Consider the following 14259-nt stretch of genomic DNA (forward strand, 5'->3'; position numbering starts at 1 on the left):
TGGGAGGTGCTGGCCAGCGGCTCCAGCCAATCAGTGAGCTCCAGGTTCAGCAAGTGACTCTGTCTCAAAAATAAGGTGGAGAAGTAACTGGAAAAGACAGCCAGCATCAGCCACTGGCCTCCACATGCCTACACACACACACACACACACACACACACATACACACACACACACACACGGGAGAGGGGGAATGATACCTTCACAACTGAGGCTCTCAGCAAGTCTAAATTGAAGGCATTTGGTTTAGGAGGACAGAATTATTTAGAACCACAGGTATGGTTATGATTTCTTGAAAGAATATAAAGACAGACTAATAGACCCTAGAGACCGACTGGAAGCCCAAACCTGCTGAGGACTTGAAGATAAAACACAGAGAAAGTAAATATAACAGAAACGGGGTACCTGAATGCCAGAATTTGGCACATTTTTTGTCAATTTTGTTTTATTTTTGAGACAGGGTCTCACTATGTAGTCCTGGCTGTCCCTAGAAATCACTATGTAGACCAAGTTGGCCTTAAACTCACAGAAATCTGCCTGCCTCTGCCTTCTGAGTGCTGAGATTAAAGGCATGCCCCACCACAGGGGACGGTTTTGTTTGCTTTTCAAAATGGAGTTTTTCTGTGTTGTCCTGCCTGTCCTGGAACTGGCTCTGTAGACCAGACTGGCCTCAAACTCTCAGATCTACCTGCCTCTGCTTCCCAAGTGCTGAGACTAAAGGTGCTTGCCACCATACCTGGCTTGAGATGTTTTAGTGGAATCACATACTGCTACACAGTGAAATAGAAATGTTGATGGCAGGAGTAGGAAGGTTTTGTATGGTGAAGGTCATGTGACCCTTCTAGGGCTACCACCACCTTATTGGCTTAAAAACACAAGAGTATTCTCTCTCAGGTTTGTTCTAAGACTTTGTTTTGTTTTGTTTTGTTTTGTTGCATGTGTGACTGCTTTGTGTGCAGCGCTAGGGGTTACACTCTGTCTTTTTACATTTCTTATTTATTTAGGCAGGGCATGCCACAGTAAACAGGAAGATTGGAGGTCAGAGAACAACTTGCAGGAGTTGGTTCTCACCTTCCACCACCTGGGTTCTGGGGAGTGAGTTCAGGTCATGGCTTGGCAGCAGACTCTTTTTCCCACTGAGCCATCTACTGGCCCTAAACCCAGAGCTGTGTAAATGCTAGCCAGGTCCTCTGCCACCAAGCTATACACTCAGTTCTCTTATCCCTCAGTTCTGAAGACCAGAAATGTCTAGTGGAGGCAAAGGCTCTAAGAAGAATATCCCTTCTTACCTCTGGTGACTGCGGGCATCCCTTGGCTTAGAGACACATCAGATGCCTCCATCTTTACTTGGCCCTCGTCCACCGTCTTCTTCCCATAAAGGCACTTTGATGATTTTTGGCAATAGTTTGTTTAATTACATTGTAAATCTCCTCTTACCAGATAAGGTCATACTCACAGGTTCTTGGGATTGGAATTTAAAGATACTTCTGGCAAGTTGCCATCACCCACTACAGAAACCTTAGGGAAGTAGGTGTGGTGGCATTTGAGGTGACGAAGCCAGCCTGAGATGCTTCAGAGGATTCATGACGATCAAGCAAGGTATCTTATACAAACACAAATATCCTAAGGATGTTAGAAGGCACAAAGGGAATTGGGGATTGGGCAGAAATGGGATGGTATTTGTTTCATTTTTTTCAAGGAAGGAGAAGCCAGTAGAATCTTAAGCTGGTGAGACAGCAGGTAACTGGAGAGAGTGAGATGGGAGAAGCAAGAGAAAATGGCACCAGTGTGTCAGCCCTGCCCTCCCACCGTAGCCAACGTTGAGCAGTCAGAGGGGACATGGTACCAGGTAGACACAAAAAGTCAGTTGTGGAACTTGTTCTTAGAACAAAGGGCACAATGAGCACGTGAATGTGCTTGCCACGAAGACCAAGCAGGGGTTTTCTGTGCCCTGGAAAAGATGAGCATAGCTGATGACAGAAAATCTCAGACAGAGTCAATGTTAGTGTCAGCTCGTTGGCTCATCAGGAGTGACCTAGGAAGAAAAGCACAATGATAAGAAAATTTAGAGATGGCACATCAGTGGTGGGCTGGGTCTTGAACATCATCACTTGGGAAAGTAGAATGGAAACTTCCAGGGGTGGAGAGATTGCTCAGTAGTTGAAAGCACTACCTACTTGTCCAGAGGACCCAAGTTCAATTCCCAGCATCCACATGGCAAATCAAAATGGTAACTACAGTCCTAGGGGTTCTGATGTCTCTTCTGGCCTACTTGGGCACTGCGCACACATGTACAGATATGCATACAGGTAAAACACCCATACACATGAAACAAATAAACCTTGGACAGGAATCAGCTACAAAAACAAATAATCTGAGTTTAATGAGAAAATAACAAATATCAATGCAGCTACCTCTCTTGGGTATTGTATTCCATGACTGTGTTCAATTATCTTTATCATGAACATTTTACCCACAAGCCTTTCAAAGTAATGGTTTAATCAGTACCCTCTCTTTGGTTAGTAATTAAATGTTTTGCTGAGACGTAAAGAGTGAGAGAGCAAGAGCGGGAATTATGTAAAGCAAGAATGGCTACTGGCCTTTGCCAGAAAAGGGATACTTCTTCAGGAGTGACAAAGAAGAAAGCCTGGGGTGGGAAAATGAGAGAATGCTCAGCTGATGGCATCCATATTTTCAGTGAGGCAAGTGGACTGTGTGTAGGAGCCTGAGACAAGTGTGAGAAAAGAGAGACCGGATAGACAGCGGTGTTTGGGAGCACATTAGCCATCTGCAAAAGACCCTAACAGGAGAAGATGGTCGTGTACAGGGCTTGAATAAGCAGGAGCAGAATAAGTCCACTTAGTGTTCACTCAGGCAAACTAGGCAGGCCCAAGAAAATATGTTTACTGATTCTACCAGAGAGACAACATGAAACAGATCTGAAGTTTAGCACACAGCAAGACAGTGAGTAAACATAGATTGGTGGTTTTGTTGTTGTTGTTGTTGTTGTTTGTTTTGTGTGTGTGTGTGTGTTTTTGTTTTTGTTTTTGTTTTTGTTTTTGTCAACATCACAAGCTAGAGTCATCTGAGAACAGGAACCTTAATTGAGAAAATGCCTTCATAAGACTGACTTGTAGGCATTAGTCTGTAAGATATTTTCTTGGTTGAATGGTACTGCCCATTTAAGTGGTACCATTGCTGGCCAGGTGGATTTGTGATGTAAAAGAAAGGAAACTGAGCAAGCCAGCACACAGCACTCTGCCACGGCCTCTGCCTCAGTTCCTGCCTCCAGGTTCCTGCTTGAGTTCCTGCCCTGCCCTCCTTTCATGATGGATTTCAACTGTAAGCTGAAGTCAATCTTTTCTCCCCAAATTGCTTTAAACCATGATGGTTATCACCATGATAGGAAGCATAGCAAGAGAACTGGCTTTGCTGCAGTCACAAAACATTAGCAAGGTACTCTGGTGCCAGCAGCTCCATTGGCCCATCTGAGAGTGGCTCCTCCTCTGAGAGCCACTCATGATGGCACTAGCATAGCGACTTCTGCCTCGCTCCAAAGCAGGTCTATCCATCCTGGCCTTCCCTCCCATATGAAACTGTGCTAGTTGATTGATTCTCTTTTTAAAAAATTTATTTATTTATTTATTTATTTATTTATTTATTTATTTTTGTGAGATAGAATCCTATGTGCCCTAGGCTAGTCTGAGACACACTCTGTAGCTGGGGTCAGTGCTGGGATTAAGGATGTAACCTACCCCAACTAGGCTTATGAAGTGCTGGGGACTGAACCCAAGGCTTTGTGCATGCCAGGCAAGCACATTAGAAGCGCATATCTCCAGCTCAAATGGATTATTATTCTACATTTTTCTTAGTTCTTACATCTGTCTGTCTGTCTACCTGCCTAACTTATAGAACTTAGTTTCCTCCTACCATGTGGGTTCTGGGGATCAAATTCAGGCCATAACATTTGATGGTGAGTTCCCTTACCCCATCTTAAAAGCTCAGCTAATGGTTGACTCAGAATGGGTCCATTGAGCAGAAGAGGAAACTAAGGCACACCGATTAAATGAGACCCTTTGAGCAGGCAGCTGCCTGCTGGCAGCCGCACATATTTTCCCTTCTGTTTGGTGCTCTCCTCACGTTGTACTTCCTGGATAAATCATCTCTACCTACATAGTTCTTCCCAAGTCACCCTGTTTCTACAGGCATTTTAACGTTTACTGCACCACCTGGTTGGTTAACTCAAGTTTTTGTGAATACGTTTCTCCTTTCTGGCATTCCCCATGAGGCAATAGCTGCTTGCTTAATGAATTATTTCCTGCATTCTGCTCCAGCTGGGGCTAGCCCAGAGCAGCAAGCAGCAGGGTTGCTGGGATCTATATTTCTGAATGAATGGCTCAAGGATAGACTTTCGTGTTTATTTTCTATTCATTGCGTTGATATAATCCACTCAACTAGAAAAGTCAATGAGAAGATGGAAAGGAAATGAAGTGTCCAAACATCTAATCAGTCCCGTACAAGTTCGAATCTTTGGGAAAGCACCATGGGCCACTGTCTAGGTTATCTAGGCAAGTCTGAGCTGAGGTCATTAACATTTGGAAGGCACCCTTAATTTAAAACAATTGTGGGACTCCCTGGGTTTCCCCTTTTGCCTTCAAATATTTTAGTGCATTTTTAGTCAAACGCTATCATCACAAAAGTGCTTATTTCCTCTGCAATGTGTGAAGGTCGTTGTTACAAGAGCTCAGTTTGGATAAGATTTCTTTTTCTCTCAGCCCACTTGCCTGGCTGATCTCCCAGGAGTGTTCACCAAATTCACCCCTCCCCGATATCTTCCAGGTTCTTGAATAATCCAGATGCAGCCCTGGTGGATGGGAAAAGAGGGTAACAATTCTGTCACATTCTTGAAGCAGGACAAAGCAAAGCCTCATGGGAAAGAAAATAATGGATCTTCATTTACTTGTGATGCTGGGAATGGAACTCGGGGACAAGCATCCTGGCGCTGAGCTGCGACTCTAGCCCCATCTCTAAGGCTTTTCCAGTGGAAAGAATGAGATGTGTGTTTTTCCAATTTTACAAGGCTTCCATTCTGTCCAACTTGACACTCTGAGATGTTTGTTATAGCTCAGGGATATGACACTGAGCAGAGGACGGACAGACTGCTGCAGGATGTACCACAGAGGTGCCCCCAGCCCAGCTCACCTTCAAGCACCTGGAGGATGCTCCTGCCAGGCCCTCGATGAGCCTGACATTGTTTAACATTTTAATTAATGAATTGGCATTCAAAGTAACCTTGGCGAATTAAGGCCATGAATACAAACACACTGATTTATATAATAGCTGTTACCTTTGGGGGCGCACAGGGGAGATGTCTGGAGAGCTGGAAGATGCTCTGTAGCTTGACCTGAGTGCTTGTTAAATGGATCTATTCATTTGTGAAATATTTACGATATCTTCATTTTTATGGGCACTCTTAAATTTAAATTTTCACACACACACACACACACACACACACACACACACACACACACACACAGCAGCCAAATGCCTTCCCCCTTTTTTTGTGTAGTCTCCCTGAGCTGGTAGGTGCAACAAAGGAGGAGGAGTGAAACACTTGCTTTGGAATTTAAACAGGGGGTTGAAAGGCATCTATGAGATGGTTAGACCTGCACAGGCTCCCACACCCCTCCCCCCACTTCATCTTCCATAAGCTGCCAAGCTTTCCCTGCCCAAGGGCCTCAGCACACTACAAGGTTAGTTTTGGAAAAACGAAGTGGGACCTTGAGAGTTTTAATACCAGGCCCTACAGAGAGAATTACCTTGGGTTGGAGGTAAAGGGTGGGCAGAACAGGATTGTCTCTTTTGATCAGAGATTCATCTGTAGAACTGTGCCGGAAGCACATCTGGAATTCCAGCACTTAGGAAGAAGAAGTAGGCAGATCAGGAGTTCAAGATCATCTTTGGCTGCATAGTAAATTTGATGCAAACCTGAGCTACCTGAGAGTAAGTAAACATCAGTTTGCTACAATTGAGCTGCACTGCTTTGGATTTATTCTGATTTAAATAAGCATGATATCCATATGCCTGCCTCAGACAGGCATTAGAGCTGCTCATACGGTTCAGTAATAGAACATCTGTGTGGCACATACAAGGACATGGGTTCCATCTCCAGTACAGAGGGGGGTGGGACACTAACTGCTCTTACCTGTCTTATTCCCAGGGCACAACCCGACTCACCTTTGAAGGCCTGAAAAGGACTCAGGGGTAGAATGTCTGCCTAGCATGCACAAGGTCCTCCTTGGTTTAATTACCAGCATTAAAAAAAAAAAAAAAGGAAGGAAGGGAGCGGGAGAGGGAGGGAAGGAAGAAGGGAGAAAGGAAAGAAAGGAAGAAAAAGAAAAGAAATATTTTTGAAGGGGCCTGGTTAGATGATGCATCAGCTAAAGGCACGTGCCACCAACCCAATGACCTATGTTCAGTACCTAGGACCTACCAGTGGAAGCTGTTCTCTGACCTCCCCTTGTGTGACGTGGCATGTAATAATAACATAAAAGGTGGATAGACTCCATATGAAAACATACACACACACACACACACACGCACACACACACACACACACACACACACACACACAATGCATCAGAGCTTTACATGAGATCTTTCTTGGAGAACTTTTCACTGACACTGTAAAGTTGATGGGATTACCATGTGTTCTATTGACATTCTGAGGCGTTTTCATTTAAAAAAAAATGTGTATTCCATTTTAATTTGAACCCCAAGCTTTACTTTAGGAATCACCTTAAAGTTCTAAAAAGGCAAGACCTGGGCCATCCTGTTCAGTGCTGCTCAGTTACACAGCTGATGTCCAATAAACCTTTGAATTAAAAAGTAAGAGTCCATAATGTGTAAATAAATGTGGAGTCATAGGCATCGGGAGCAAGGATGAAAACATTTGCTCTTTTCAGTGCACCCATGCATCCTATCAAGTGCGCAGTGTAACCTCGCCTAACAGCTGGGAAGAGACACAGTGGACCCCTCCAGTGCTGTAAGTCAACTGCAGCACACTGCCTGCTCTGCGCATGCTCTTGGGGCAGGACAGACTGAGACAATTAAGGGGGCACCGGAAGAGAAAGGAGCCCTTCATCATGGAGTTGGGTTGATGTCTCTAACCCACAGGTAAGTGTTGAAGAAGGTGAGCCAGGGAGATCATGAGTTCAAGGCCATCCAGGCTATATCTTGGGTTAGCACAAATGAAGCCCTGGGTATATGTGTATATACATGAATATGTGTGTGTACATGTGTGCATGCATGTGCGTGTGCGTGTGTTCCTTCCTTGCAAAGGCAATCCCATTCTGGCCTCAGCTCACTGGCACTAGCCTAGTCTCCTACTGAAAGATAGCATCTGGGGGAACTGAGTTACAAGACAGCCCTCCAAAGCTCAGGAGCCCTTGATGAAGCAGAAATCTAACATCAGTGCCTCGGTAGCATTGTGGGCTATGCATTCTCAATCTTAGCAAGGGGAAACAAGATTGTGTGCCACCTGGCCACTGTCGCAGCCATGAGAAAGCACCCCCTTCCAGCTGCCCCCGGAGCTGCCCCAGGAGCAGGCTCCAAACACCACACCTGCATTTCTTTGGCATCAAAAATGGGTAAAAGGACAGGGATTCCCCTGGGATGGCAGTGTTGGTGCTGGTGATAGTAGCAAACTAGTACTTATTCATAACATGTCAGGGTTAGTATCACATACCCATAACCCCAGAGCTCAGGGGGCAGTGAGATTATTTTTCATTTTCTTTTTTCTACTCTAGGGTTTCGGTATCTAGGCAAGTGCTCTACCACTGAGATACACCCCAAAGACCTTTTTATACTTTCAGAAAGATGGATTTATTTTTTATTTTGTGTGTGTGAATGTTTTGCCTGCATGCAAGTGCACTTTGTGAGTGCCAGTTTCTGGCAGAGGCCAGAAGAGGATGCTGGATCTCCTGGAACTGGAATTGATAAAGTTGTGAGCCATTGTGGTCCTGGGAAACAAACTAAGATGCTCTATAAGACTACCAAATATTCTTAATTACTGAACCATCTCTTCAGGCCCCCTACTTTTTTTTTTAGATTTATTTATTTATTATTATGTATACAGTGCTCTGCCTCATGTACACTTCCACACCAGAAGAGAGTATTAGATCACATTACAGATGGTTGTGAACCACCATGTGGTTACTGGGAATTGAACTCAGGACCTTTGGAAGAGCAGCAGGCGCTCTCCATTGAGCCATCTCCCCAGCCCCATCTTCCCTACTTTTTAATGACCAAAACTCCAACCTGAGGCATCTCTAGTTTGTTCCTGGTTGAAACAAAACAAAACCAGAAGTGAAGCCACAGTCCATTCCGACTGATTCCGGCTTCCCACTTCTCTCGTCATGTAACCCCTGCCACTCCACACCCAGCAGCAACCCTGAGCCGAGCCCATAGCTTTTAAGCTGTCAGTCAATCAGAATGACAAGTCACCCTGACACCACAGTCCATGCTCTTCAGGTGATCCAGGCACAAATCAAGAGGACAATGCTCCATCTAGAGAATGGATAATAACCTAAGCTGTCTAAGACAGCTCTGTATGACCTGAGGGCAGTTTAACCAAACTTCTGGAGGGAAAGAGGCAGAGGTGTTTACGGACATCTCCTCACATGGCTTAATGTGTGTTGTGGGTGGAGACTCTAGCGGCTGTACACCAAGCAGGAGCTGTGTGCTCCCTGGCTCTTGTGGACTCCCAACCCTTTCACTTCATCCCCAGGCAGCTCACCACTGTGCAAGTCTATCATAGATAGCTATTCACTCAAGAAACCTGTGAAAGCATTTAATACTTTCAGATTGAGGATGCAAATCACCTTTTTTGTTTTGCATTCTATTCTATTTTTGAGATAAGGTCTCACGTAGCCCAAGCTGGCCTTGAATTCACCATGTAGCCAAGAAGAACCATATGCCCTGATCCTCCTGCCCCTAGCTCCCTGGTGTTTCAGTTACCAATTGGTACCTTCATTTTGGAAAGCAGTTTGGTTCTCTCTCTCTCTCTCTCTCTCTCTCTCTCTCTCTCTCTCTCTCTCTCTCTTCCTCCCTCCATCCCTCCCTCCCTCCCTCTCTTTTTAGGGGGGAGGGAGAAAGAGATGTGGTGGGGAGGGGGAGAGGGAGAGGAGAGGGAGAGGAGGAAGAGGAGAGGAAGAGGGAGAAGGAGAGGGAGAGGGAGAGGGAGAGGGAGAGATTGAGTTCAGGGACCTGAGGCACCCATACGTATTAGATGCCCCTGGAGCTGGCAGTTGTAAGGCACTTAACGTGGCTGTTGGGGATCAAGCTTGGGTCCTCAGCAAAAGCAGCACACATTCTTAGTTACTGAGCTATCTCTCCAGCCCCCTTTGGTTTTGGAAATGAAGACCTCATCATGTAGCCTAGGCTGCTTCTTGTTCCATTGCCAAGTATTTACTCCTCCAGTACTATGTGCTATATTCACAGAAAGATCTGTAAGTGGACATTCATAGCAGCCTCATTTGTAATACCCCCCTCCCAAAGTGAGGCAACCCAAACTCCCACCAACTGATGACTAAAAAAGCAAATCCTGGCATATCAGGATGACGGAGCCCTGCTTGGTAATAAAGAGAACGAACCAGGGTACACGTAACAAGTCTCAAACACATCTGTACGTGCTGAGTGAAAAGAGACAGACACACACACAGACACAAACACACAATGTGGTTCCACTTATGTAAAGTTTTACTGAATGCAACAACTTTATGGGTACAAGTAGAGAGCAGGTCAGTGGTTGCCAAGGGCTTTTTGGGGGGGCTTCTTTGTTTTTTGTTTTTCTGTAACCACCCCCCCCCCAAGACGGGTTTCTCTATGTAGCCTTGGCTGTCTTGGACTTGCTTTGTAGACTAGGTTAGCCTCAAAATCACAGCAATTTCCTTTGTCACCACCCCTGGCTGGTTACACTTTTCAAGTGTAAAGTACATTGAATGTTAATTATACCTCAGTTGAAGCTATTAAACCACCAGCAACCACAGAGCTGCCGACCGCCAGTGTTCAGCCTCATCCTGAGAGAGATTCACTTCACAAGCTCTGTGTAAGCACCAGTGCTTTGCTTTGTTTCTTGAGTCACAGTCAGTTGGCTGTTACCTCATGATACTCCTGTTTCTTTCTCCCAAGTGCTAGGATTACAGTCTTAATCAGCACCCCTAAGCTAGTATCAGCAGTACTTTGCTAAGTGCAGCCCCGCATGCCTTCTGCCCAGTCACTCTCTCTCTCTCAAAGCACTAACCAGATTAGGAGCCTGGAAGACAGTCCAGTGAGAAGTGCCCTGAGGAGAATTCTGCAGATGCTAAGGAAGCATGGTTCTGCCGGGAGATGAGGACAGCTATAGTCCACTCCACTAGGTGGCATCTGGATGCTTCCTTTGCACATATTTCCAGGCAGGCTTGAGAAGCAAAATTGGAATGCTCTAGGCTGACAACACTGATCACTGTGTTCACTTTTATATCCTGCTGTAAGTGATGAATTTATGTTTTGTTTGGTGTTGCTGGGATGAAAAATCTAGAGCCTCTCTCACAGTAGATCAGTGCTCAGAGACTGATCTACACCTCCAGCCTTTTTAAGTAGGGTCTTTTGGTTCCGTTTGTTTAGATTTGGGGCGGGGAGATGGTATTCTTGGAATGCTGGAGACCTAACCTCATGTCTTAATATGCTAGTCAGGGTCTATACCACTGAGCTACGTCCTAGTCCCGAAGGCTTGATTTGCTGCCTTGAATTTCATAAAGAGAATTAAAAAAAAAAACATTAAGTGAATTTTGTTTTGTTTTTTGAGACAGGGTTTCTCTGTGTAACAGCTTTGGCTGTCTTAGACTTGCTTTGTAGACCAGGCTGGCCTTGAACTTACAGCGGCTTGCCTGCCTCTGCCTCCTGAGTGCTAGGATTAAAGGTGTGCGCCACCACATCTGGCGCATTAAGTGGTTTTGGCTTGTGGAAAAGAGAAAGAATTCCCAAGAATTACTGGAGTGGCTCTGAACATGCTTCAGCCATTTTGTATCACATATTTCTGTAATACAGAGTAGCATCTTAAATTTGGCAATTATAAAATCAAAACAGTCAACTCTGAAAAAACATAGAAGATGCTCTGTGTCTTGCTGTGTCAAGTATTCAGCTGGCATTTAATTCATGTACACCAGTACACAAATCTGCTTTCATTGTTAATAAACAGTAAAATGTTTTGTTTTTGTGTAGTTTGCTTTGGTTTTCTGAGGCAGGGCCATGTATCCCAAGCTGGCCTTGACCTCTCTGGGTAGCCAAGGATGACACTGAACCCCTAATCCTCCATCTGCAGGTGTTGGGTATACAAGCGTGCACCACTACACCTGACTTCAAAGAACTGTTTTAAAATTAATTTCTTTCTAACAGTACTTGTTGGATTTATATATCTATCTTATATACCTATACACCAGGTTCACACAGGAAAAGTGTTTAATCTAGAAAAAGTTGAAGCAACCCTGTTGTAGTTCAGCAGAAAACACCCCAAGCTTAGGATCCATAAACTCAGACCTGCATCGCTGCAGGCCGTTCACCCGGAAAATGCTATTTAGGACGAATCCTGAGTTCTTGCACTTAAAGTCTCATCCTCAGACAAACAGGTTCAAGAAGCAGGGACCCATACCAAGCAAACCTGGCCTCAGTTGTGGAAAGGGTTGACACCCGCACCACAGTGGGTGTGCCGTCGCAGACTGCTTGCCACACCCACGCTTCTGCCCCACCCTGGAAGGGTGTTGTTCTGGAGTGGGAGGGTATGGGTGGTACCCAGGAGAAAGGAGGAGGAAGTGGGTGGGGATAGGGAGGAAGGTGCGAGGTACGTCACATGACTGATCGCGAAGGGGGCGGAGTCGAGCCGCCGAGACGCTATCTGGTCGCTTAGCAATGGCTCAGCAAGGCCCCAACATGAACATGGCGCAAAGCCGGGAGCTTCAGGCCAAGGCGTATTTAGAAAAACATCGGATCATGGAGTTACTGAACCAACTTACTAGCTCCCTCCTCTTTGTCCGACCAAGTAAGGATTTTGCCTCCATTGGCATTCTGTCTACCTCTCCCTAAGCAAAGGGGCCCCAACCCGCCGCTTCGCTCCCCGGCCCCACAACCCGGAGTCTAACAGGATAAATGGCCTCTTGGTGCCACACCTAGCGACAGGAAGCTGGCAGAGTCTGCGGGTGCCAGAGTCTGGGGATAACCCAGCTCGAGGTCCACCCCTTACTTATGACTGCTTAGGGCAAGTCCCTTCCACTGGAAAATGGAGGCGGCAGTACGGATCTAATGGGGACAAGACGGGACAGAGGGATAGAAATGAATTACACCTAAATCAGCTTTGGCTGTAAGAGCAACAGATCTCTTCAGTTCCAAGCACTCTTTAATTTATTAAGGAAGCTAAACAATTGCTAGCATGAGCTGCCAGGATCCTCCTCGTAGCCAGTTTCTCCGGGTATTTTTATACATTAGACTCCTTTAACATTTGGGTTATTTCATAATTCTTATTGGTGTACCATAAGACGTTATGTTGCTATGAAAACGGGATTGCATCCTCTCAGGATGACTTGAGCCTGCCGGCCTTCATGACTCTTCAAAGCCCAAAAATGTCCGTTTACTTCTGTGGAAGGAAACAGAAATACCAATCCAACTTGGAAAAAAAGAAACAAAACAAAAGACAAATAAACAACAACAACAACAACAAAAACAACAAAACCTTGGGGATGAGAAAAGTCTTTTGAAATATTTTATTTTTAAAATGTATTTATTTAAACGCGTATAGGTGTTTTGCCTGCAAATATGATTGTGCATCGTGGGCATGCCTGGTGCTGGGGGAGGTCAGAAGAGAGTGTCAGATCCCCTGGACTGGAGTTACCCGTGGTTAAACATTTGAGGACCTGAACCAGATCCTCTCTGCAAGAACAAGTGCTCTTAACCACTGACCTAACTCTCTTTACAACTAAACTTAAAACAAAACGTACTACAGCCAATGTTCAGAACTGTCTGTGCTATTTTTAGAAAAATGTCTACAGCTAATATACATATATACTATGCTTTGACTACATTTCCTTTGGTTTTTTTCCTCCCTTCTTGTCAATTTACTGAGGGCTAGAATCATCTGGGGCTTGTCTGTAGGGACTATGTTGATTAGGCTAATGGGGATTGGAAAAGCTGTCCACCAGGGGTCACCATTCCCAAGAGTAGGGTCTGGGACATAAAAAGAGAAAGTGAGCTGAGCAAAAGCAACCACCTCTTGGCTTCTTGCTCTTTGTGGATTTTAACTTGGAATTGTGTTAAATTCCCTTTGTCAGAGTATTTCAGCATAGAGTCAGAAGAGCAACTACAACGGAGATGCCCACTTCAAGTATTTGTCAATCAAAAAGATCATGTTTTTCTTAGTATATACAGAGAGAAGCCATCACCATTAAGGGTGGCGCACACCTTTATTCCCAGCATTTGGAAGGCAGAGGCAGACAGATCTCTGAGTTCAAGAGGCCAGCCTGGTCTACAGACTGAGTTGCCAGACAGCCAAGGAGACATGGAGAAACTCTGTCTTGAAAAAACAAATAAGTATATACAAGTATACACACACACACACACACACACACATGTATGCACATACATACATAGAGAAGAGCAAGTAAATGACACCATGGTGAAATAAGACTGGTCACAAATTCTAGCAGTTGAAGTTGGTAATGGGACCATTATCTTTTTCTTTAGGTTTGTTTTTACTTTTATTTATGTATATGTCTGTCTTAAGTATATGCCATATGTGTGAAGGTGCCTAAAGAGGTCATATGAGGGCACCAGATCTCTTGGAGCTGGAGTTGCAGGCTGTTGTGAGCCACTTGAGGTGAGCATTGGGAATGGAACTCGGAACCTTTGCAAGAACAGGTGCTATTAAATGCTGAGTCAGCTCCTCTGGCCCAATAGCCGTAACAAATTAATTATCACCAATAACTTAAAAATGATGTTTAGCAAAGGTAGGCATGAAGCCTAATATTCAAAGACTAAAATGTAGTGAGAGTAGCGTTCACCATCCAGGCCTCACTATCTTATGTCTGACTTGTGCCATTGTTGTCCCATTATTTTTTAGAAATCATATTAGAGTTTTCTTTTTTGGTTCTTCGAGACAGGGGTTCTCTGTGTAAGCCTTGGCTATCCCGGGCTCACTTTGTAGACCAGGCTGGCCTCAAACGCACAGAGATCTGC

The 14259-nt window shown here is 44.9% G+C and overlaps 1 protein-coding gene across 1 annotated transcript in view; it reads left to right on the forward strand.

Annotated features, from left to right (window-relative positions):
• Positions 1 to 11906: 11906 nt before the first annotated feature.
• Efcab10 (EF-hand calcium binding domain 10) overlaps positions 11907 to 14259 on the forward strand; it is a 6257-nt gene continuing 3904 nt past the window's right edge. Inside the window, exon 1 of the mRNA XM_051153651.1 lies at positions 11907 to 12073. Coding sequence (XP_051009608.1) covers positions 11944 to 12073 — 130 coding nt within the window. The 5' untranslated portion in view covers positions 11907 to 11943. The remainder of the gene's footprint in view (positions 12074 to 14259) is intronic.

This window comes from Acomys russatus, chromosome 1 (assembly GCF_903995435.1).
Source record: "Acomys russatus chromosome 1, mAcoRus1.1, whole genome shotgun sequence".
Lineage (NCBI taxonomy): Eukaryota > Metazoa > Chordata > Mammalia > Rodentia > Muridae > Acomys > Acomys russatus.